This window comes from Procambarus clarkii, chromosome 69 (genome assembly GCF_040958095.1).
Source record: "Procambarus clarkii isolate CNS0578487 chromosome 69, FALCON_Pclarkii_2.0, whole genome shotgun sequence".
NCBI classification, from domain to species: domain Eukaryota; kingdom Metazoa; phylum Arthropoda; class Malacostraca; order Decapoda; family Cambaridae; genus Procambarus; species Procambarus clarkii.
Window position 1 is genome coordinate 17,502,910 of NC_091218.1, and position 25,000 is coordinate 17,527,909.

At 42.3% G+C, this 25,000-nt stretch overlaps 2 protein-coding genes across 12 annotated transcripts in view; both read right to left on the bottom strand.

Moving 5' to 3' along the window:
- LOC123772129 (uncharacterized) overlaps positions 1 to 24,212 on the bottom strand; it is a 47,269-nt gene extending 23,057 nt beyond the window's left edge. For 4 of the 11 annotated variants that reach the window (XM_069311099.1, XM_069311095.1, XM_069311093.1 and 1 more), the window contains exon 1: positions 23,720 to 24,210. The gene's annotated coding sequence lies outside the window, so the exon portion shown is untranslated. Of the gene's footprint in view, positions 1 to 23,719 lie in introns of all 11 variants that reach the window. The other 7 variants (XM_069311098.1, XM_069311097.1, XM_069311096.1 and 4 more) reach the window with 4 other exon arrangements.
- LOC138355868 (serine/threonine-protein kinase ULK2-like) lies at positions 12,360 to 13,070 on the bottom strand. The gene has a single exon (XM_069311411.1). The coding sequence runs from the start codon at positions 13,068 to 13,070 to the stop codon at positions 12,360 to 12,362; it is 711 nt and encodes a 236-aa protein (XP_069167512.1).
- Positions 24,213 to 25,000: the final 788 nt, after the last annotated feature.

Consider the following 25,000-nt stretch of genomic DNA (forward strand, 5'->3'; position numbering starts at 1 on the left):
TAAGTAAACTCAGATTCAGTTCAGTCTTTGCCATGATATTAAGTGTTGCTATAATCCACTGTTTAGTGAGCAAACTCGGCACTTGAATAATGCACACTTTATTTTAAAGCGAGTAAACCTTTCAATTAGATTAATGTCTTGAATCTTTGAGACCACAGCAAGCATCATAGAGTCTAGTACCTTTAAGTACGTTAGCCACAAATGAGTTAGCTTTATGCAGTTAGGTCTTAAACCCGAGTTTATTGACGTACATCGATGAGATTATTTCATAATCTTGAAATTAAATCATAAATGTTCTTGAGTTTGTCCTGATCCGAGATTAATTCGCTTATCCGATTAAGTCTCTAGTGGAGAAATAGAGATATTCGTTAAATGTATATATTCCTGCAACATTACGTAAACACAGTATATTTCGGCAACATTGTATAAACAGTATATTTCTTCAAAATTGCATTATCACAATACCGAGTCTGTTAATTCATGAATATTGCTTTACAATAATTTTAGATTCGTGAATCATTTTGCAACAATAGGCCAAATAAATAATAGCGTTTTCGACAGGCCAAGATATGATTAACATACTGTATTTGCTTGTCGAAATTAGAATTCACGCTTGCAGTGTAGTTAGTGTTCAGATGTTCCTTGTACTCATTGGCCATATGTACACTTGCACTGTAGTGCCAGATACGCTCAACCTTGTTTTCAGAAAAATCATGTAGCATTTCTTTTACAGAATTAAGGGTACTTTTTCCAGTATTATGCCTTACCAAAACCTTGTCTGTACACACCCACCTATCATTAACTTCCTCAATAAGTAACATATTGAAAGCAATGGAATGATACACATGCACAGACTAGCAGAAGCAGACTAACAGATTCACAGATTAACACAGACTAAAAGACACAAAAACACTGCCTTCGTGTTTTTCAACACTGAAAAATTGTTTTAATTTAAATTCCTGTTGGGAGTTCCTTCGTGTTGCAGCATGACTTCTTACGGCATCAGTACAAAAGTCAGAAACAGAGAATTTCAATAATCGAGGAAAGTAAAGAAAACAAAAAAGAAAACTGGAGAAAAAATAGAAAATGAAACACTAAGGATAATAATTATATAAAATTAAAGGTTTCATTTGCTGGTCCGGCAGTTTCAGAATCGTCAAGATGTAAACAGTGCCATTCACCAATCAGCAGATGCTATCTTGGTCACGCTGGTTGGGCTGTGATTGGGATGGGGGGAGGGGAGGTGCTCTGTTTATAAACAAAATTTAGGCGGTGGCAGTGACATTTGCCAGTGCTCCCTCGTCACTGGTGGGGCTCTGTTAGGAGTTTGTATGCCTGTCAGTACTCACCATAGTACTCTGTACCCGTGCAGGAGACGTGATGATGCTGATCTCAAGTGGTTTAAAGCGTGGTTTTAAGTGATGGAATTACTATTTTTTAGTTTATATGAGGTGTCAGTGTGTGTGTGTATGTAATACCTCACACACTATATACTCTACCTCACCATCACCACTCTACCTCACCATCACCACACTGCCTGGCTTTATCCCTCCCATCTCACCCCTGACACACCAATCACCACTTGCCCGACCCCCTCCACATGTTTGGGCTCTCTCCCTCCTATTAACTCCCCATCCATCTCTACCGAGCGTCAGACTGACTCCATGATTCACCGTTTGACATTTCCAACCATGTCCTTTTTGGATACGTGCGAGCTTTCGTCTCTCCTGCATCGTTGATCCTCACCTTGTTGCTCACATGGTGTTTTCCCTTCCATGTGTAGTGGCCTGCTCTTGCTTCCTTCGGCATAAAATTAATTCTTTATTAAAATTTGTTATATTGTTGTTCCAGTTCACAATCTGTCTTCTTAGCACATTCACATTTTTAGTTCTATTACCCTTCATTCTAAGTATTTTTAAATTTCTGTTCGTCATACTAAAATGTTCCCCTCTTCATCATTGCTGCCCTTCCTTACCTTATCCTTTGGACAAACATTTTCAAACGATTGGTGTGAAATCTTATTTTTGTTTCTGGGGTAAGTTTCAACTGGATACTATTACTATGTATTCTGAATCTAGGAGAGGATACGCTTCTTAGTTTCTTCATTGGCCGAGGAAAAACTACTTTCCACCTTTACCCGAAATTGAGTAGTATCCCGGCCACCAAACGTCCCTTATGTAAACCATTATTAGAATTGTTTAATGCGAATTCTCACCGGCCAACTGCCTATATCATGGACTAGCAGTCTCATGGTACCGGTACCAAAACCTAACCAACCTGATTTTTTTCATCCCATCTCACAGACCAGTTGCATGTGTAAAACCTTTGAGAGAATGGTGCTTAATAGATTATTGTATAGAGTCTAGTACACGTCACCTACACACGCACATACTCTAGCACACGTCACCTGATATCAATGATTTCACACATGGAAAGAGTGTACACAATGGTATCACAATCTTTTTTCACTGTTCACGGAGATAGAAGGCACAAATACACAACATCTCTTGATTTAAAAAATGCTTTTGATATTGCTAATAAGAAAGTGATTATGTATGAATTAGCAAGAATGGCTATAGATGGACAATTATTACAATGGATACGGGGCTGTCTTACCAAGCTGTCCTTTGCTCTGTTCCAAGGCTACAAAAGTGAAAGTAAATTAATGCAACTAGGCACCCCACAAGGAGGAGTACTAAATGTTGAATATTCTAATTAATGCCTTACTAAAATCAACCCCAACTAGTCCGGCAAACATTACTTTTAGCTACGCAGATAACACCCTTGTACATGCTAAAACCCACTGCGAAATGTAAACAATCTTAAATTCTATATATACAGCTTGTGAGAGCCTTGGTCTTGTAATCAACGCTGCTAAAACTAAGGTATTTAACAGGCAAACTGGTAATCGCAAAAGTGGATTAAAAAGGTTCAATATTTATAAAAGTTTCTAAGAATGTTTAAGCTTCTTTCAGTATTCATACCGGTAGTTGTTCAGAAACGTCAGAACTTGTTTCAGTGTTCTTGGCTGTTCTTCAGCATGTTCAAAGGTTTTAATAAATTTTCTGAGCTGTTCTTCAATGTTTAAAGCATTTAATCAATTTTATCAACCTGAATTCATAATTCTTAAAATATAGTTTACAATACTCATAGATGCTGTTTAGAACTAGATGTTCAGAGTCGGACGACAAGTTACAATAACGTGACTGAAAATTTGATGACCAAACACCACGTCAGAAGATGGAGAAACGGCGACGTTTCTGTTCGTCCTGGACAATTATCAAGTTGTGTGTGCCATATACTAATGAAATGAAGCAAATGAAGCTTCATATAATGAAGCATTTATTTTGTTAAAAGGGAAGAAGTACCGTGCACTGCGTCAGGCTTGGACACCCAGGTGTATGGGACAAAGACTTAAATGATTCCGGAAGAAGAGAAAAAATGTCAGCATTGTGGAGATATACCCAGCCGACTACTGTAACATATATCATCACGGTCTGGAGTCACAAATGAACTCTGATTACCACTGAGATTTAACAATGTAGAGGACATTGTTACACCCACACATTGGGTATAATCTTACTGAAGCCAACATAGGAGTCATAAGTACTCATCTACTCCACTGCCTAAATAATACTAATTAAGTGACGCATAGTGGGCCAGCCAGTAGCTCGAGGCCCGTGGTGGAGTGTAGTATACTTGCAAAATATAGTATATAGTGCTGGAATATAGTATACTTGCAAAATATAGTATATAGTGGTGGAATATAGTATACTTGCAAAAAACACCATTATAAAACGGCGACAGAAGCTCAATTTAGCAAAATATAGAGAAAGACAGATGCACGAGCAGAGAAGCACACACATAGGCCTGGGTGGGGCTAGAAGTCTAGCTCGATCCTGCAAGCACATCTAGGTTAGTACAAACAACTGCAGAGATACAAAGTGACAAACAAATACACCAACAAATTAACAAAAATTGGTCAACAAAGCAAATAACTGAATTACGAGACACAAACCACCACCCCTCATCCCCTTTCTCTCTCTCTCTCCAACTCTCACTGAAATAGAAGAGAAACCCGAATGAAAACTAAAGATTGGGAGAAAAGCTGTAAACAGCGATAAGCCTGGTGCTCGTCGGGGGTGAAGGGGTGGGGAGGGGGCTGTTTCTCTGACCAGTTAAGCATCTTAAGACGAACGGAGTGTGAAGTGTACTCACCTGGGTGTTCTTACGTAGTTGTCCTTGAGACTGAGCAACGGCTCTTGGTCCCGCCCCTCAGATTTGATCTGTAAGGGTTCTAGAATTTGTTGGGCGGTCATATCTATAGAGCTGTTAATATAGTTTAACACATTCCATTTGTTCACTATCCTGACAATGAAGATAATGTCTGTGGTTCATTTGGGTACTTAGTTCCCATCTGTCGACATGTTTTTGTCCCACCCCTGCAAATAGCCTGTCCTTGTCAATCCTGTTTATTTTTCAATTTACTTTGTATGTGGTGACCATGTTTCTCCTGTCTTCTCTCTTCCAGTGACGTGAGGATTATCTCCTTTATTCTTTTCTTGTAGCTCATACCTCTTAGCTCTGGGACTAGTCTGGTGGCATACCTCTGGACTTTCTCCAGCTGCATTGTGTTTAACGAGGTAATCATTACCACCATCTCTTGCATGTAGCATATGGGAACTAAGACTATTTTTATAGTAGATTTTCTAAGACGAGAAGCGGCACGTAGCCACCATTTTATATTTTGTCAAACATTATCGCAGGTTTAGTAAAATAGCTAAAATAGGAAAACATTCTTCTGTCATATTACACTAGCAAGTTTCTAAAAATTAGAAATGTTTAATTCACTGACATCATTTCTTCTCCCGGCTGTGTTGACGGAGGAGTGGAAAGAGCATTTTTTCTACACAGAGAAGACGATTTCTGACTCCTTTTAGTAGAGTGAGAGCTTTCCATTCATTTACCTCATAGGGAGCCGGTCAACCGAGCGGACAGCACGCTGGACTTCTGATTTTGTGGTCCCAGGTTCGATCCCGGGCGCTGGCGAGAAACAATGGGCAGAGTTTCTTTTACCCTATGCCCCTGTTACCTAGCAGTAAAATAGGTACCTGGGTGTTAGGCAGCTGTCACGGGCTGCTTCCTGGGGGTGGAGGCCTGGTCGAGGACCGGGCCGCGGGGACACTAAAGCCCCGAAATCATCTCAAGATAACCTCAAGAAGATGGTAAACGTTGTCTGTTAGCTTTCCCTGGAACAAGACCTGCCAACCAGTTAACAAACAGGTACCATATTATTGCTTGGTGAACATAGGCGAACAGTTAAGGATTGGTGCCTAGTCAATCCTTCCTGGCCAAGACTCCAACCCAGGACCAAATCGCTCGCAAGGCGCTGGGCAAGTTTAATCACTGCACAAGCAGCGCCTGTTCTAAAACCTACTGACCATAAAATAAATGATAATAAAAGCTTTCTCTATTACATTACATTTCTTCCAGTGTTGATGTCTAGCAATAAGCACATGACGTCAGTGTGGCTTTTGTCATTGGTTCTCCATGACCTCACTTTTGTATCCAGTGGTATCGTTTGCTCTCTTTTATGACGTCACTGCCTCTGCCCTTCTCTCTGGTCTCCTTTCCCCTAACACCCTTCACAACTTGACACTCCCCTCACTTTGTCCCCCTCACCACCTCTCACCTTCGCAACAATTGACCCTGTGTTTGTCTCACCTGTCAGGTGTGACCTAAGGGGAGAGGAGTGAGGGGGAAGGCAGGGTTAGCGGGAGAAGGAAATTTGATAAATAGGGAGGGTTAGGCACCACATAAACAAGTCTAGGACAAAACACACACACACACACGTTGGGGCCTCCCAGCTAAATTGGCAGGGCTCCCGGGTTATTGTCCTAAGGGCTCGGGCTTGGGCTCGGGTTAAGGCCGAGACAAAAACAATTGGGCAGCGATGCCTCTATTCACCTATCAGTAAATAAGTACCTGGGAGTTAGACAGCTTGCTTGACAGAACAGCGGACTGCTTCCTGTGATGTGTGTGTGTATGTTAGAGAGAAATATATATAGTAGACATAATAGAGGAAAAATAGATCGGTTAGGAAAGCGGGGTCCAAGAGCTAATAGCTCGATTCTGCAGGCACACATAGTAAATACACACTAAATACACTAGTAGGCATCCATCAGTCTCAGGAGACTATGGAGACTCAGGGACAGTCTCAGGAGACTAAATACAAACACGCGCATACACATGAAACGTGTGGAGTCCACATCTAGTCAAATACAAAACGAAGTTAGAAAAGGTTCAGAGGTATACCACCGGGCTAGTCCCCGAGCTGAGGGGTATGGGCTACGAGGAGAGATTACTGGAACTAAACCCCACGACACTGGACGACAGAAGAGCTAAGGGAGACATAATCACTACCTATACAATACTCTGAGGAATTGGCAGGGGTAGATAAAGATAAACTATTTAGCACAGGTGGTATGCGAACAAGAGGACACAGTTGGAAACTTAGTATCCAAATGAGCCACAGGGACGTTAGAAAAAACTTTTTTATTGTCAGAGTAGTTAACAGATGAAATGCGTTTGGCAGTGATGTGGTGGAAGCAGACTCCATACACAGTTTCAAATGTAGATATGATAGAGCCCAGTAAGCTCAGGAATCTGTACACCAGTTGATTGGCAGTTGAGAGGCGGGACCAAAGAGACAAAGATCAACTTCCTCAAGCACAACTAGGTGAGTACAGACACACACACACACCTCGCGGTTGAGTTGACAGCGCTGGAGGGTCGTAGTCCTAATGGCCCGGGTTCGATTCCCGGCGGAGGCGGAAATAAATGAGTAGTTTCTTTCACCCTGATGGGCCTTTTCACCTAGCAGTAAATAGGTACCTAGGAGTTTGACAGCTCCTACGGGCTGCTTCCTGGGGATGTGTGTGTATATGTTAGATAAAAATATATGTAGTAGATATAATAGAAGAAAAATAGATCGGTTAGAAAGGCGGGGTCCAAGATCTAACAGCTTGATTCTGCAGATACAAATAGTAAATACACAGGATGCAGCCCGTAGCAGCTGTCTAACTCCCAAGAACCTATTTACTGCTAAGTGAACAGAGGCACTAGGTCAGAGAAACTGCCCAACTGTTTCTGCCTCGTCCTGGAATCAAACCCGGGTCCCTGGACTATAAATTGCGGTCGGGGAATATTTCGCGTTCGTGTGCGTGTTTTGGGCTATTTGAGTGAGGAAAAAGACATTAGGCTATTGTTAAAGTTTTTTTTTCAGGTCAGGTTGACAGCACAAAGATTAAATGGCATGTTGAATATGCAAATTAGTTTCAGCCAGGGCTATTTAATTCAGGATAGCAAGGCCAAGTTGCTGTTTGGAATGATTTTAAGATGAAAACTTTTCTGCAAGATGGAGTTTACATATCGTAAACAATATACAAAATTTATTAGAGAACAGCTACAGCTGTGGCATCATAGTACACAGTTACACAAAATACTTATTAAAATATCTATTAAGAGAGATATAATAACTATGAATTATTGGTACATCATTTTGCTTTAAATCAGATTCTCGTACCTGGGGCAGAGAGCGATGATTGACAGGGGTAGACAGTTGACGGAGAAACGGTGGTACCTTGACAGGCAAGTCTTTTATTATATGGGGTTATCTTATCTTGAGGTTATCTTGAGATGATTTCGGGGCTTTAGTGTCCCCGCGGCCCGGTCCTCGACCAGGCCTCTTCCTCCACCCCCAGGAAGCAGCCCGTGACAGCTGACTAACACCCAGGTACCTATTTTACTGCTAGGTAACAGGGGCATAGGGTGAAAGAAACTCTGCCCATTGTTTCTCGCCGGCGCCTGATATCGAACCCAGGACCACAGGATCACAAGTCCCGCGTGCTGTCCGCTCGACCGACCGACTCCCTCGGGGGTAGCTTGATGAGATACCCAGGTCGACCCTTTAAGTTGTGCAATGTATTTAAGTATTGAGAGCTCCAGAATGCAAATCTGCCAGCAGAATATGTGCTTTGCATGTCATTATCTGATTTTTGTGATATTAAGAACAAATGATGATAATCTATGCAATCGGTGGTCACCATTTTATCTCCGTCGACTTCATGGGGGTCGTCATGGGAGCCGACCCCTCTTACAGTAGGAAAATGGGCTGACCCACCTGTGACAGTTCCCGTACACCCACCAGTCACCCTGCAGAGTTCATTGTCAACATTAACATATAAATATAAGTAAATCTAAAAATAATGATGTAGAGTACTTTCAACCTGAGCTATTAAAGCAGGGTGATTGGCATATTACCTCTTTAAGACAAGTTCTTCAGGAGATTGGTGACGTGCTACAATTGGCACCCTTCCCGTGCCAGCTTGATTAACATGCTGGTAATTGCGACTCGAAATTTGCCTTTGAAATACTGCCTATTTTATACACTCGAGTTAAAAGCGAATAGTTTGCTGCTTCCTCTATAATCTCTTCTCAATTTTCTCAAGAAAGTATTGATGAGAGGGCATTAATTAATACAAGAAAATCCAATTATTTCCCCAGGTAAAGTTCGAGGTAACTTTCAAGACAATTTTCGAAAATATATTTTGATTACCTTGTAATAAAAATCACTAAACCGCCTTTGGGTGAGTACTGAACAACCCAATGCACTATATGTAACACAGGAGATATCTAACCCAATCAGATGCCCAGAAGAAAATGTAATGGCCGATTAGCATTATATAAATGACCACGTCTGTGGTAGACAAACTAAAAAAATAGAGTTGATGGCAATCTCGCACATGTTACATTCTGTTGAAGTGCAACTCAAGTCAGTGCTCTTCCAAGGAGCGCGCACATGTAAGCAAATCAATTAATGTGCCAAAGCCTTCCACCCTCAATTAAAAAAGATTTATGGGTCTATGGGTAAAAAAAAAAAGGTGGGTTTGTAGGACCATTAAGAGGGATGGAGAGACTGGTACAAAAACATGATGAGAGTGGCGGGTGGGCCGGTCCCTCTGGTGCTTCAACCCTTGGGGTAGGCAGGTAGCAAGGTAAATAGGAAGGTAGCAAGGTAAACAGGTAGTAAGTTAAATATGAAAAACAAATATATAAATAGAAAAGTAAATAGTTTTGAAGTTAAATACATCGGTATGGATGTAAAGAGGTACATCATAAGGCAAATAGACTAATAAGGAAAATAGGTATGAAAGTAAATTTGTAGGAAGGTAAAGCGGAAGACAGATAGGAAGGTGAATAGGAAGATAAATAGGCAAGCAGGTAAGTAATTAGGCAAGTAAGAAAATAAATTGGTGTGATAACAGGTAGATATGCAGGTAGGTGAATAGTGCACCAAGTTTTAATTACAGAAATTTATCAGCTTGGTTATAATTTCTCCATTTAGAAAATTATGTATCTAGGCATGCTTACAGATAAAAGATAAAAAAAAATAAAAGATTCAGCAGATATTTTATTCAAGAATGTTAAGTTCTTACATAATTTACAGTTAAGGCTGAATTGAATATTAATACAACAATGGAACACACATGTATATGTTGGATGGCTGCCAGGATTCTTTCCTTATGGTACTTGTGGAAGATTATTGACACCTGGAGACGACGGCTTGGCAAGGGTCATACTCCTTGCCCCAACTTGGCGATGATCCTTGCACAAGCAGTTTGATGTCAGTAGGTCGCCTTGCCTTAGTTCCAAAGAACTGAGCCACACACTGTGGCTTAGTTCTTTGGAACTGAGCCACAGTTCATAACAACTCCATACTCTATAAAATACTGTATGGAATTTTTTGTGGAGGACTGAGGAAGTAGAATAGTTTAGAATGAATCTGATTTTAATTTGAATAGTGCAGGAGGGACCATTACTTTCAACAATTTTGACACATAATATTGTAATAAGTTGAACTATTCTCTCATAAATAGAGGATTTTGATTTGATTGTTGCCGCCGGAGGCGGTTAGTTTATTGTGCGCCTCATACTCTATCCTGTGAACGGTAGCGCAAATAGGATTACAGAGGGCACAAAAGGTCTTTATCAGACCTCAACAGAGATTATTACATTAACAATTTCATCTCTCCTCCACACCTTATAATTATAATGTCAGCTTGTTACAGCGTTTGTTCAATTTTAACAGCTATGTATTTACAATTAAGGAAATTTACAATTTCTGCCAGGGTGGAAGGAAGTGCTGCAATCTTTCATTTTTACACTCATCGTAAAATCCTATCATTTTAATGAGTGGCTGTTCTTTGAATCCATTTAGAATCAATAGTTCCATTGCGAATGTGTTCTAACAATTCAACTGATACAATGTTCTTTTGTTATCACGCAGAAGCTTCAGTCTCATAATTAGGGTGATTTGAAATATTCTATCAGGAATGCTAGGTATATTTAGTTCTTCCTGCATATTGAGAACTTTGGTGGTAATTGGACAGCTAAATATAATTCTGAGGACTTCACTTTGCTTTTTTCCCAGTCTATCAATACATATACTATTTTGCAGGACTAAAGCTGCTGCATGATAGTAAACCAGAGACTTTATATATATGCGTAATACATAATTTTTGCTATTATAATTTCAACACCGTATTTAGGCCTGTATCCCACTACAGTTCTGAGAACCTTGAGTCTGTCTCTACATTTTTGAAGTAACATTATGACTGCAGTTAAGGTACAAGGGACTGAGACACCAAAGTATTTGTAAGGATATATAGTCTATTTGTATGTTATCTATCTCTAGTTTTTGTAGTCCACTTTTGCGATTACCAATTTGTCTGTTAAATACAATAGTTTTTGCAGTGTTTATTACAAAACCAAGACTCTCACAAGCTGTATGTATATAATTTATGATTATTTACATTTTGCGATGGGTTTTAGTATGCACAAGGATATCTGCATATCTAATAGTGACTTTTTGACAAAGTGGGATTGATTGTAGTAGGGCATTGAGTAGAACATTGAAGAAGGTGGGGTTATTACTCCTCATTGTGGGGTGCCTAGTTGCATTAATTTAGTTTCACTTTTGTTAGCAATGTCAAAAGTATTTTTTAAACCAAGAAATGTTGCGAATTTGTGCCTTCTATATCCATGAACAGTGAAAAGGTTGTGAAACAGTTGTGTACACTTCTTCCATGTGTGAAACCATTGATATCAGGTAACATGTGCTCTTTAAATCTATACAATAATCTATTAAGCACCATTCTCTCCAAAGTTTGATGCATGCAACTGGTCAGTGAGATAGAGCGAAAAGCATCAAGTTGGATAGATTTTGGTACAGGTACCGTGAGACTGCTGGTACATGATGCAGGCAGCTGCCCCGTGACACAACTTGCATTAAACAATTCTAATAGTGGAATACCGGGTACACGATGTAGTAATCTGAGGATTTCATAGGTGATACCGTCCTCACTAGGAGCAGTGCTACTGGCCCTGGAGAGGGCTGCATCCAATTCACAATCTGTATATGAAAACCCAAATTCATCATGTTGCTTGACGACGAGTCGCAATAATGTTGCTGAAGATTTGATGACCAAATCACACATCAGAAAATGAAGAAACGACAACTTTTCGGTCCGTCCTGGACCATTATCAAGTCGTGTGTTGATAATACTTTGCAAGAAACTGCAACCGTGTCACTTGGGTGACCGGCTGTGGCGTTGGGGTTGTTGAGTAGGGGAGGCAAGTGTGGGCTGGTGATTGGTGCTGTCACTGCAGGTGAGCCACTGCGTTTATTCACGCCCCCTTGTTAGTATACCATGGTCAGGCCGTCTCGGCGGGAGTATCACTGTTGTCATGCCAGGCGGGTACTCCGTCCAGATGACACTTGGCACACTTCATTTAAATTGTTTCGCCATTTACCTTTTTTTTTGATTGCCTACAGATCATGCATGCTTTTTTGGCATAATAGCCGCACCGCTCATCATTCCAGTAGTTTCTTGCAACACGATTCCACCGTTAGTACTTGTAACATCTGCGCCTGGGAGGGTAATAAACCTTCGTTGTAAGCTGCTGGAAAACATTTCGAGAGGGTAGTCTTTGTTCCTTTCTTACGTAAACAGTTCTGACAGTTCTACGTGGACCCAGAATGATGCGCATGGCATCATTTTGAACTACATCTAGGCTTTGTAATTGTTTAGGAGAAAATTTAACAAAATATAAGGCATAATAATCAATAACATATTGTATTAAGGCACATCGGATTATCACACTAGCCAACCGGGTTACCTACTTATGAAGAGATTATCGTTCCACATCATCATTCCTGGTCTGTTTGAGTACGTCATTCGACAGAATAATAAACAATACGGATGTAATCCTACGTGGTGACTTAGCTGCTCTCTCTCTCAACGCTCTTTGGGACAAGCAGCAGCCAACACAGTCTTCATGATCTCCACAATGCCTCTCACACCTTCAAAAGTGTGAGAGGCTCCTTGAACCTGTCTCTTTAATGCCTCATATTTGCTCGAGTTGTCTAATAATTGTACTATTTCATTTGCATGGATCAGAAGAGTCTTATAATCAAGTGTAGTTCCTTCGTCAGTTGAGTCTCTCAATAAGAGTTTTGCATGGCCCATATCAATTATGTGAATTTTAACATCACTTGAATTTTTGTGCAAAATTATATTATTGCTATGCAGATCATTATGCGAAAACCCTCGAGAATGCAACTCTTCAACGGCAGTATATAGGTTGACGAATGCATGAAGGCAGTCGTCAGTACTATGGTTTAGTAAATAGTGTCCAAGAGTGTGGCCGGGACAATAGGTCATTACCAGGCTATATGGCTCTTCGCGGGTAATGCCAAACAATATTGGGGCTCCACCTGCTCCCTGTACTTCATGCAAAACTTTAGCTTCATTTTCTATTTTATTTATATCAGGAAAATATGGTACTTTGATAGCCACTTTTATACTGCAACCCTTGTAGAGGAGACTGCCCTTGAAGACGGTGGCATTGGCGCCATTGTCCAGTATTTTCCCCCGGGTGAGATGCTTGCCCTCCACTCGAGGCAGGGAACTGACCTTATTTTCTCCTAAGGCCATTGGAGTAGCCATGGCACTTGTCGAATTTGTTAGTATAATAACGTACTAACAGATCATATAATAATGGACAACTGATTCCGGTTGTCTTTTAACTAAGGAACTATTTTTCCACTGTGCAATATTTTTTTACTTATTTCACATTTCATCTACTCTGTAAGTAGCAACTTTGCATTTGCACGTATGTTTCTTAAAAAGTGGGTGTCACGCATCTTAATTGCGTCCGTCTCGTAATACAGGTGAACAGCAACTAAACTATTATCTTAACGCTTCTGGCAATGAGATGTGCATCTCGCTCTGGATGTTCCCAGCACATTACCACGGCCATAAGCAGTAAGTACCTCGCCTCATCCTGTCGAAAAGCAGGTGCCCCCTGCCAGCAGGATAAGGGAGCAGTAGTATCTACGACCACGGGAGAACCGGGGAGAATAAATAAATAACATAAGGCACCTGCTCCCGAAAGACTAGTCCAGCGTTGGAACACGGAGATGTGACAACAACGCCATCTGCGAGTCTGCTCCCGAAAACCCACAACATGCTCAACGCCATCTAGTGAGGACAGGATATACCGGCAACAGGTGCTGGATGCCTGTCTTAGCCGGCTCATGACGTAGCCGCTGCTGACCTCTGATGAGGTAGTGCTTAGACAGTGAACGCCATCTATGGAGTGAAGAGGTGGACGTTTCTGTCTAAGCTTGTGAGTGAAGCGTCCCAGTATTAGTGACGTGTCTGATTGCAGAGTCGACCTGGGACTGCAGTGTTGGACGATGGATCAGTCTACCCAAGGCAGCCAAGGTCTCCTCACCAGTCTGCTTTGAAGAAGCTGTGAGTCACCCCCGGACGCACTCTGTTGAGAGTAATAGCCTGCCTGAGGCGTGGCAGTATTGGGAATCGCCTTATCCGTGGTTGGCTGGTGGAAGAGACCACCCACTGGGGTGCTGTATGAGGAGAGTGACCAGTGAGTCACACGAGGCTCCTGGCTAGGGCTCGCAACCCTAAGTATCGGTCGTGGAGTGGCCTACACAGCGGAGCTGATCGGTACCTGCCAGCTACAGGCTGGATTGTGGTTGAAGGCCTCCACGACGAAGCACCCAGTGGGACTGTGATTTGGCTGACCTGTGGCCAGGGTAGATTCGTCGTAGAGTTATCGTGGATGCATTGTGAACCACGGAAGCAGAGACCAGGGCTACCTAGAAGAAGCATCGCAGAGTGTTGAGCGTCTTCAGAGAGGGAGACCTCATTGTACATTGTGTAGTAATAATTCCCTTTTATGACTTTAAATTACGGTGGTGGGAATATATATATATATATATATATATATATATATATATATATATATATATATATATATATATATATAAATTAGAATAATGGTCTTCAATGTACCTTCCTTGATAGCTTTGACTTGCATTACGGAACACACCCCTTGAAAGCCTCTACTAACTTGGGGCCGGATTCCCAAAACTCTACCATCAGAGAAGAACCCGGTTGCGTCCCAGTAGGGCCGTAACACACAATGAGAGCATAGCTAGTCAATATGACAGCATGATGAGTCAATATGACAGCATGACGAGTCAATATGACAGCATGACGAGTCAATATGGCAGCATGGCGAGTCAATATGACAGCATGGCGAGTCAACATGACAGCATGGCGAGTCAACATGACAGCATGGCGAGTCAACATGACAGCATGGCGAGTCAATATGACAGCATGGCGAGTCAACATGACAGCATGGCGAGTCAACATGACAGCATGGCGAGTCAACATGACGAGTCAATATGACAGCATGGCGAGTCAATATGACAGCATGACGAGTCAATATGGCAGCATGGCGAGTCAACATGACAGCATGGCGAGTCAACATGACAGCATGGCGAGTCAACATGACAGCATGGCGAGTCAACATGACAGCATGGCGAGTCAACATGACAGCATGGCGAGTCAACATGACAGCATGGCGAGTCAACATGACAGCATGGCGAGTCAACATGACAGCATGACGAGTCAATATGACAGCATGACGAGTCAATATGACTGCATGACGAGTCAATATGACAGCATGACGAGTCAATATGACAGCATGACGAGTCAATATGACTGCATGGCGAGTCAATATGACAGCATGACGAATCAATATGACAGCATGACGAGTCAATATGACAGCATGACGAGTCAACATGAAGGCATAACGAGTCAACACAAGGGCAGGGGTGAGTTCATAAGAGATGCAGCTTAAAAAATAAAATAAATTGTTCATCATTCTTTAAAATGGACAAGCAAATTTAGGATAAATTGTTAGGATGTCGTCATTGAATCTGGTGTACTGGACGACATCCTAAAAATTCATCCTAAATTTGCTTGTCCATTTTAAAGAATGAAGAACAATTTAATTTATTTTATTTTTAAGCTGCATCTCTTATGAACCCATCCCTGCCCTTGTGTGGCAGTGCACAATAGAAAGTTGTATTTACATATTCGTAAATTGAAACGTGCATACAGTCTAATGTAGTTGATTGTAACCATGATATACATGTGCTTCAGCCTACAGTTTAGACATATTGTCTTGTGTATTATCCTCTGTCCTGTGTGATAGTGAATACTAGCATTATCCTCACTCTAATAAAACCTAATTACATTCCTCAGATTAGGCAAAATTGTAATTTTGCCCAAACGTGTGATCTGCTGCGGGAATGGAACCCGGAACTTTTTAGTTGTGAACCGACTTTGTTAACCACTGCACTACTGGATTTCCAATCTCGGCTTTCTCCCAATCCTCTTGCAATTCCCAATCCACATCCTCCGGCTTCTTGCATTACTCTGCAATTTGATGCAATATATTCCAAAAGTTTTGTTGGGTGAGGGGATGTTGAAGACACGTGGTGACGCAGCGGGGAATAGGGAGGGGAGAAGAGAAACGAGGGAAGAAAGGGGAAGATGGAAGACAGGAGTGGAGGGTAGGGAGAAGAGGAGGAGGAGAGAGAGCTGAGTTTTCAACTCCATTGGCAACAGCAAAATACCAATATCGTGGAGGGACAAAATGGAAGCTTCGACAAGATAACATGAGTACATGACGGTCGAACAGCCAGCAGGCTTAACATACCAACTAGTTTACGGTAACAATATAGACGCAGAGCTCAACATAGACTTTCTACAGCCGCGTTGTCAGCTCCTTGACTACGCTTCCCACTCACTGATCACACAATGAAAATAGCAAGTAAAACCATTGAAACATTGCTAGATAGACACGTGAAGAGCTACAGGGGCACTAAAATGGAAGAACAATTTAATACATGCCTTATAGCAAAATTTAAACCACTTGGATCTAGAATCAATGCCATAACAGAATCACGAGCAGACAAAATCTTCAGAAAATAAAACCGGATGCAGCATCCTAAATAAACTCACACTGGTTGTTATGGACACAAACCTTCCTAAGAACAATGGAACCAGGAATATTTCTGTTCCCATCAGCCTTAGGTTAAGCACCATCACACATCACATATACAGTATCTTGAATAATAGTCTGACTCCTCTGCCTCAAACAACATGCTTCCCTCCTCTGTCCCTCGTGAGAAGCAGCGGCTGAAACTATCAAAATCAAGGAAGGACCTGTAGCTCCCATAATACATGTACCACAAGAACTTAATATTAATACAGTTACATATACAATAATAACTGACAACAAACTACCAAACAGCACTAGCTTCATCTCACACACTTGTAAGTAAAATGTTCGAAATCAAACTGTCCTGTGAACATGTGCATGACACTCAGAATGATAATGAAATGACTAACACTGACCCCAAACACCAGACAACTTTACCATTGTAAATGACAAACTAAGTATTAAAAGTAAGTGAGATGTAGGATTCATAAATAAATAAGGACAAAGCAGAGCAAAGCTTTCAGACAAGATGTACAATACATTGCTGAGAACATCCCAGATAGTATCTCTCTCTCTCTCTCTCTCTCTCTCTCTCTCTCTCTCTCTCTCTCTCTCTCTCTCTCTCTCTCTCTCTCTCTCTCTCTCTCTCTCTCTCTCTCTCTCTCGCTCTCCCCTGAACAAGCTTTGCCCGATTTCATCTCCATTTTGACAGCAACCAGAAGAGAGCTAAAAGCGTTCTCACTACCCAAGTTTGAGAGAAATATGGTAACTATGTAGAGTGGTGGTAAGTGGTATCTGTGTACATACTTGTTTCTTAGTGCAGGGAGAAGCTTCTTTGGCAATACCATGTAGAAGAAAAATATAAATAGTTTGTGCGTATTCACCTAGTTGGGCTTGCGGGGGTTCAACTTCGGCTCTTTGGTCCCGCCTCTCAACTGAAATCAACCGGTGTACAGATTTCTGAGCCTACTGGGCTTTTATCATATCTACACTTGAAACTGTCTATGGAGTCAGCCTTCACCACATCACTTCCTAATGTATTCCATTTGAAATTTACTCTGACACTAAGAAAGGTCTTTCTAATATCTCTAATGGCTCATCTAGGTACTCAGTTTCCACCTGTGTCCCCTTGTGCGTGTGCCCTGTGTTAAATAAATAGTTTTTATCTATCCTATGAATTCCTCTGAGAATGGTGATATCATATGGTGATATGTCTCCTCTAACTCTTCTTCCAGCGACATGAGGTTTAGTTCCCGTAGTCTCTCCACATAGCTCATACCCCTCAGCTTTATATGTGAGTTCATGGATGGAGAGATAGTTAAAACAAACCTGATATACAACTTTAATAGTTTATATGGAAAATATTATAGCACTTGATCTTGCAGCTACATTTACGCCAGTACACACATCTTAACATCATACTATGCAATGTCATATGTATCCAATTAAATGTACTTCGAGTGCACCAGCAATGTTCGTATAGGTGAAAACATTTTATTTTATCTAATGAACAATTGCGACAACCCACACAGAAAAACAAGGCCATACGGGGCACAGTAGAAGGAACATTGTGGGTCATTATCTGTTAGGAAACGGTGGTAATTGAGCCACTGAGCATCTAGCGCTAATGAGCTCATTACCAATTCCAGGTTTTCTTGGAAATAATTTTGTTGTGTTTGATCCTCTTTAATTGAATAGTCTTTGTTAGAGGAGTAACGCGCTTAAGGTGCGCTCTTAAACACATTACCATATATATGTTTTTCCCTCTGGCAGTCTCTCCTTTCCTTACACGGGTGGTTAGACGCCTTCTAACTCCTGCTAGCAGGCTGACAGCTTTCCCGTCCCCCAGTACATGTTGAACCTTACCCAACTAGTTCTCACTCCAACACGATCCGTCAATCGGGTTTACTCCCAGGTCTCCAATGACTGCTGGGTGAACAAGGGCCAACAATTATGGATTTGTTACCAGTTAATCTTCCTGTTTTTGTCACGGGGCTTGTGAGTGTGTGTGTGTGTACCCACCTATTTGTGCGTGCTGAGGTTGAGCTTTGGCTTTTTGGTTCCGTCTCTCAACTGTCAGTCAAGTGGTGTACGGATTCTGGAGCCTATTTACTGCTGGTGAACAGAACCATGAGGTGAAAGAAAACCCTGCCAAATTTTTTCTGCTCCGGCCGGGATTGGAACCCGGAACATTTTTGAGCATCGAAGTCTTTCACCGCTTGACCACGGAGCCTCTCTCTCTCTCTCTCTCTCTCTCTCTCTCTCTCTCTCTCTCTCTCTCTCTCTCTCTCTCTCTCTCTCTCTCTCTCTCTCTCTCTCTCTCTCTCTCTCTCTCTCTCTGTCTGTCTGTCTGTCTGTCTCTCTCTCTCTCTCTCTCTCTCTCTCTCTCTCTCTCTCTCTCTCTCTCTCTCTCTCTCTCTCTCTCTCTCTCTCTCTCTCTCTCTGTCATCTGCAACCGCCACAATCACGTCACAGTCTTATAAAAGCAATTAAACTTCAACACACATTTCCAGTTAGAGGCAAAACCTGCCTTGTCTGCTTTTCCCAACACATTTCCCAGCTCCCCATATCCAGATTTTGGACGTTCCACGTTTCCACAAATTCTGCTATAATTTGATTAAGGAATTAGATATAAAAGCTTTTCTGTTTTAGCTGTACTACAAACACTGAGTGGAGGGTTTGTGGGCTTGGAGTGGAGGGTTAACGGGCTTATAGTGGAGGGTTTGTGGGCTTGGAATGGATGGCTTGTGGCTTACAAAAAATAAACCCACAAGATACCGACTTGTATCCTTTTTCACACGTTATCCCTTCATTTTGTATGATGCAGCACCAAGCATAACTCTCTGTAGTGTTTGTGTGCAGACAGGCTCTTGATGCCATAATGTGTGCGCGTGTGTGTAAACAAAGGCTATGTATTTACAAGGCACGAAGCTCTTGTAAACAATAATGGGACCAACCACAGGGCCGGAGCATTGCCAGAGGTGTCCAAGGTGGAGTAAGGAACCTTAATTGATGTCTGGCCTTCCAGATGTGCCTCTTCTGTCTCCTCAGCTGTTTCTGTCTTCCCATCTGTTTCTCTATCTTCAAAACTGTTTCTTTGTCTCTGCCGCGGAAAAGAGACTAAGCCTCCCTTTCTCTCCTTATAAGACTAATCATCAGTTATGGTTCATTGAGGGCTTGAGTGCCTTTAGATTCCGTTCTCGAAGGGAGTCCCTCATTAAGTTGCAGCCTGAGATACCTAGTGCTTGAATGCAGGCGATGAGTCACAATAACGTGGCTGAAGTATGTTGACCAGACCACACACTAGAAGTTGAAGGGATGACGACGTTTCGGTCCGTCCTGGACCATTCTCAAGTCGATTGTGATGAGGAGGTAGGGACAGGCAATAAATAGGCAAGAGAGAGCTGAGGAGGAAAGTAAGGTGTAGGGAATAGTACTAGTACTATTACTAGTACTAGTACTAGTGCTTGAAGCTTAGCCAATAGTGCAAGGTGCCATACCTGGACACATCCACCTGCAATGTCCAGCTCAGCAACACAGTTGTTGCTTCTCGCCAACATGGCGACACATTAATGCTACTCAGCGACGCATGTTGCTTAGGAACATGGCGACACATGATCCTCAGCAACATGACGACACATATTGGGCGAGGTTGTGTCAAGGTGTATCTGTGTGATGTAAACACAGCCGGCCATATGTTGTGTGTCTTCCACACAGTCTTGTTTATATTTCTTGCTCGCTCGCTGCAAGACGTACACGCGCGCGCGCGCTCGTGTTTGTGTGTGTGTATGTATGTATGTATGTATGTATGTATGTATGTATGTATGTATGTGTGCGCGCGCTCGCTTCATTTAGGTACTTTGTGTGCGCCTGTGTTCATTTGTCTATATACTTACTGTGCCTAATTTACCCTTATTCACTCTTACCAATCCCCCTCAATATTTTATATGTAGTGGTCATGTCTTCCCTACCTTCTTCTTTCAAGAGACGTGAGGCAGTTACTTTAATGTTTTTTTTTTTTAATTTTGCCCCGAGGGGCGAGTTTATTGGGCAGTGCCACTCATCGTGTGAGTGGACACACCGCCATAGCAGCATGTCTCCAATAGGAAGAAAACCCGCTGGGTTGTTCACAGTGTTTTCTCCCAATCATAATTCCGGAACTTGTCTGTGGGCATACATCTGGACTTTCTCCAGCTTTGTCACACGTAGTGGAAATAGTCTTGAATGGTTCTTTGTTTACTCGTATACATTCAGCAGTTATGTTTGCCTTGCGTATGCATGTTTATCAAGTTAAAGAGGACGTCAGTTATGGTGTCAAACCGCTGGTGTCTGACTTATACACGCGGACGGCAGGAAACGTCCACCAGATAGTATGACACAGTGGTTGCCAGGATCATATCGGTTTACCGTTACCTGTGGCAGGTGGCTACATGTAACGATTCCTCCAATCCGAGGGACTCCAGGTGTAAATTCTTAATATGAACTGGGTCATACTGTTCAACATTATATTATTCAATTACCAAACTTGCTTGTTTGAGGTACCCGGAGTCCTGCAATTATATATCAGTTCTCGGATTCATGAGGATATCTTCATAGTCCATCCAAAGTGTGTCAGTGGTGGCTAACGACATCATGCACTCTAGAGTAGCCGAATAAATATGGATGTATCTATGTTAATAAAAAATAAAAATGGTCTAGACTGAGCTACCTTCCCTCCCCTCCCCCCCTGACTGTTCGCGTGCGCCTCAGTCGCCTTGGTCGTGGAGGATTACGTATCAGCGTTCGCGTGCGTCGTGGATTACTTCGGATTGTCAGTCTCTATTACTGGGCAGAAACATTGTCATGCCGTTGTTTTGTACTGGAGGAGACGAGGGAGAAATTTGAGAAGTCGGCGATTGAAGTGGTGGAGAAGATAGAAATCAAAGAAACTAGGGAGGAGGAGGAGACTAAGACGTAGGTGGAGACATAAAACTTGAAATAAATGGTGGAGTAGAAGGTTGACAGTAAGGAGTTTGAATGTGTCGTCTTGTCTCTTCGCCCATGGTGTGAAATCTCTAGAGTAAGGTCGTCGTCTCCTATCTATCTCCAGTCTCCTCACTCATCGTGTGAGGTCCCGGAGTAGGGTGATAGTTTCCTGTCACTCGTGGTATGAGATCTCTAGAGTATGGTTGTGTCCCCTGTCTCTTCACTTGAGGTATGAGATGGCTAGAGACAGACACAGATGCAGTCTGTGACGCTGTCGTCGCCTGCGTGATAACCCAGCCGGCCTCGCCGGCTGGGTTTGGCTGGGAGGGGAAAGGAGGAGAGCGTGTATTTCTGTGTCTCGTGATATTTACTGCCTGATAACGTCTAATCTTCTGTATGTTCTCCTGCCTCTACAAAACTTATCGCTCCTCGTAACTCCCAGGAAGATTTTCATTATAAAATGGCTGGTAAATATGGTTTTATAATTATTATATTTTTATGGTGATATAATTCTTAAATTTTTATGGTTTTTATTCTAGTTTCCTGTTATTTTAAAGTGTTTGCTAGAGATGTTATGACCATTTTGTGGTAATTTTAATTAATAATTATAATTTTATTTTTATTTAGTTTTGGAAGAGTTAATGTTTTAGTACATAGTGGTGAAGTAACAGTTAGCCGTGCCTGCGACACTCTCGGGTTCCAGCAGACAGCTGGATGGTGTTCCAGCAGACACCTGGATGGTGTTCCAGCAGACACCTGAATGGTGTTCCAGCAGACACCTGGATGGTGTTTCATTAGACACCTGGATGGGTACCTTATCTTCTGATTTCGAGGATCAACGTACCTGCGGCCAGGTCTCTGATCAGGCTTCCTGGTTGGTGGTCTGGTCAAACAAAATGTTCAGCGGAACTGCTCGCATTATGATATATGAATCAAAACCTTTTTGGTCAGTTCTCTCTTCAACACCGTGAGAGGTCGGCCAGTTATGCCCCTTACGGAGCTGTTAGTGTGCAACAGTATTCCACCCTAGAGAGTACTAGTGATATAAAGAGTATAAGTATCTGTCTGGCATCTCTTGTTTGGAAGGTTCTAGTTATCCAACCTGGCATTTTTCTTGCAGATACTATATTGTCTTCTTTACTAAAGTCTTCTCGCATAATTAATCCCAAATTTGTCACATTGTTTTTTTCTTTCTATAGTGTTTTTTGTCTGCGTTTCATACAGTATGTGGTTTCCATTTTGATATTTTTTCAATAGCGCAAAAGTTTCTAAAACTAGAAACTTTCACTCCCTGTCTTCTCCAACCACTCTATTTTCCCTTCCACCTCTCCCATGTTTCTCTTCTACTTCCATTCCATCCTTTTTTAATTACTCCCCTTCCTCTCCCAAGATCCACTTTCCCCTCCCATCCCATCATCTTCCTTATTGCCTTCTATCCCCCTTTCACCTTCCCATCTTTTTTATCCCTTCATTTCTTATTTCTCTCCCCCCCCCCATAAAATTTCTTCGCTCTTCTTACCTACTATCTCCCTTTTCCCCTTCCCCTCTCGGAGTGAATAATGGTGAACAGGGGTTCAGGACTCATCCCCCCACCATGAATGATGGGACCATTACCATGGTGGGCGCCGCCCCCTCCCTCCTACTCTCCCCTCCTTCCCCCCAACTCTCCCCTCCCGTCAACACTACCGCCATAAATCACAACGCTCGAATTAACACCTTTTTCATCTCGCTAGAGAAAAATGCATTCTGAGCTGACTGTTGCACCGAGCTTGGTCTGTGCAACAAGGGGTGAAAACCAAGGTGAAAAGAACAACATAGCGGCGCAGATGTTCACCTGCGGCGGGAAATGCAAGTTAGAGAACACAGACTAATTACTGTGTTGTTCTTGAGCTGCAAGATAGAAGCTGTGGCCGTATTCTCTAAACTTGATTGATTTAGATTTAACGTCCAAACTTGAAGTGTTATGCTTAGGGGTTGTAGGTAAAACCTGGACTAGCCTCAATAGAGACCGCCAGACGTCCTGTCGATTCAATAGATTCACACGTTATATAACTAAAGAAAGTCAGGGTGGTATACGTACATGTAGTCCCACACCAGCTGCCTACCCAGCCTGTTCTCCCGAGCGTTCCCAACGTCATTAAACTGTTGTACTAAATTGCCTGAACCTAACCTACCCGAGGTTACCACGAACAGGAATTGGGACCACGTCAGTTTTGCGAGCCGCTGCCATTTTTAGTACATCAGTTTTTTTGGCTTTAGGTAAATTATACGTCAAAATGCAATGTACTATTAGGATAACGGGTTGGCTTACCTTACTTCCAGGTAAGTAAGGTATTCCATCTATGCGACCAACAACATTGACAGAGTTGCAGGATATAGAGGAGACTTTCTGCTGGACACCCAACCATGGTAAGGCTCCTCTTAATAATATTAATTTCACTGTGCCTGGAGTGCCAGCCCCCTGTGCCTTGGTAGAGCAGACCATGTTCACTGTACCTATCAACCTTCGCCTCCTAGCAAATACACCGATTGGAGCAGCAAGGCGGAGAGCCACTGCATTACAAGCAGTTTATGATCTGAGATGCGTGCCACTTGATCACATAGTGGTGGCTAATACCATCCACCTGGCGACTCGAACTATTAGCTGCAAGTGAGAGCTTCCAACACTGTTTTACAATTGATATATATTATTTGTGTAAGCAAATTATGAGACTTGACCACTTCACGGCTTTACTATGGATACTGTAGTGGAGGCTAGGCACGGGATGCTTTGTACCAGTGGTTCGCTTCCTGTGCTTGTCTGCCTTGAGGGCTGTGATTGGCTGTTGGATGGTGTTATCTCGGGTGTCACGTGACTGGGCGAGCTTCACAGGACGTCGCTATCACCATTATCACCTCCACTCAACCAACAATGTCACCACTACCACTGTACTAACATGCTAAGCTAACCTATTTAAAAGCACCAAATCACCTTCTGTGGTTGATTGTTCAATAAACCCTTGAACTATATGTTTAACACATCTCTAAACCTGTCCATGGAGGACAGAAGAAAATGTATATATACTGCTTAGCATTGTAAATGTGTGGCCACGTCTGTGGTAGAAAAATAATAATAATAATAATAAAATAAACTGCACTAACAATTACCACTACTACCACCATTACCACAGAATCCACAAAGAAGAAGTTGTGGAAGCCACCTCCATCCAAAACATTAAAGCTAGATCGAACAAGGAATGCGAACATTAGACAAGTTAAATTATAACGCAATACGGACAACAAGGCTGGTAGGCGGTGCATAAAGGGCTGGGCATCACTCCCGCCTTCGCCCTGGTAAAAACTGATAGTTATGCACTGATTAGGTAAATACTAATCACCACCACCACTACAATCTCCCACCATCTCCACCACAATCTCCCACCATCACCACAACCTTCAACTACCACCATCACAGTCTCCACCACCACCACCACCACCACAATCTTCACCGCCACCACCACCACTTTCATGAGCTTATCGTCCTCAGCGTGGAGAGGACGGCTGTAATTACTCTCTGGTAATCCAGCTAATCTGAATACGTGAGAAGTGGATG

Bases quoted from the DNA above. Each gene is read 5' to 3' on its own strand.
- LOC138355868 (XM_069311411.1), bottom strand. From the start codon at position 13,070: ATGGCTACTCCAATGGCCTTAGGAGAAAATAAGGTCAGTTCCCTGCCT.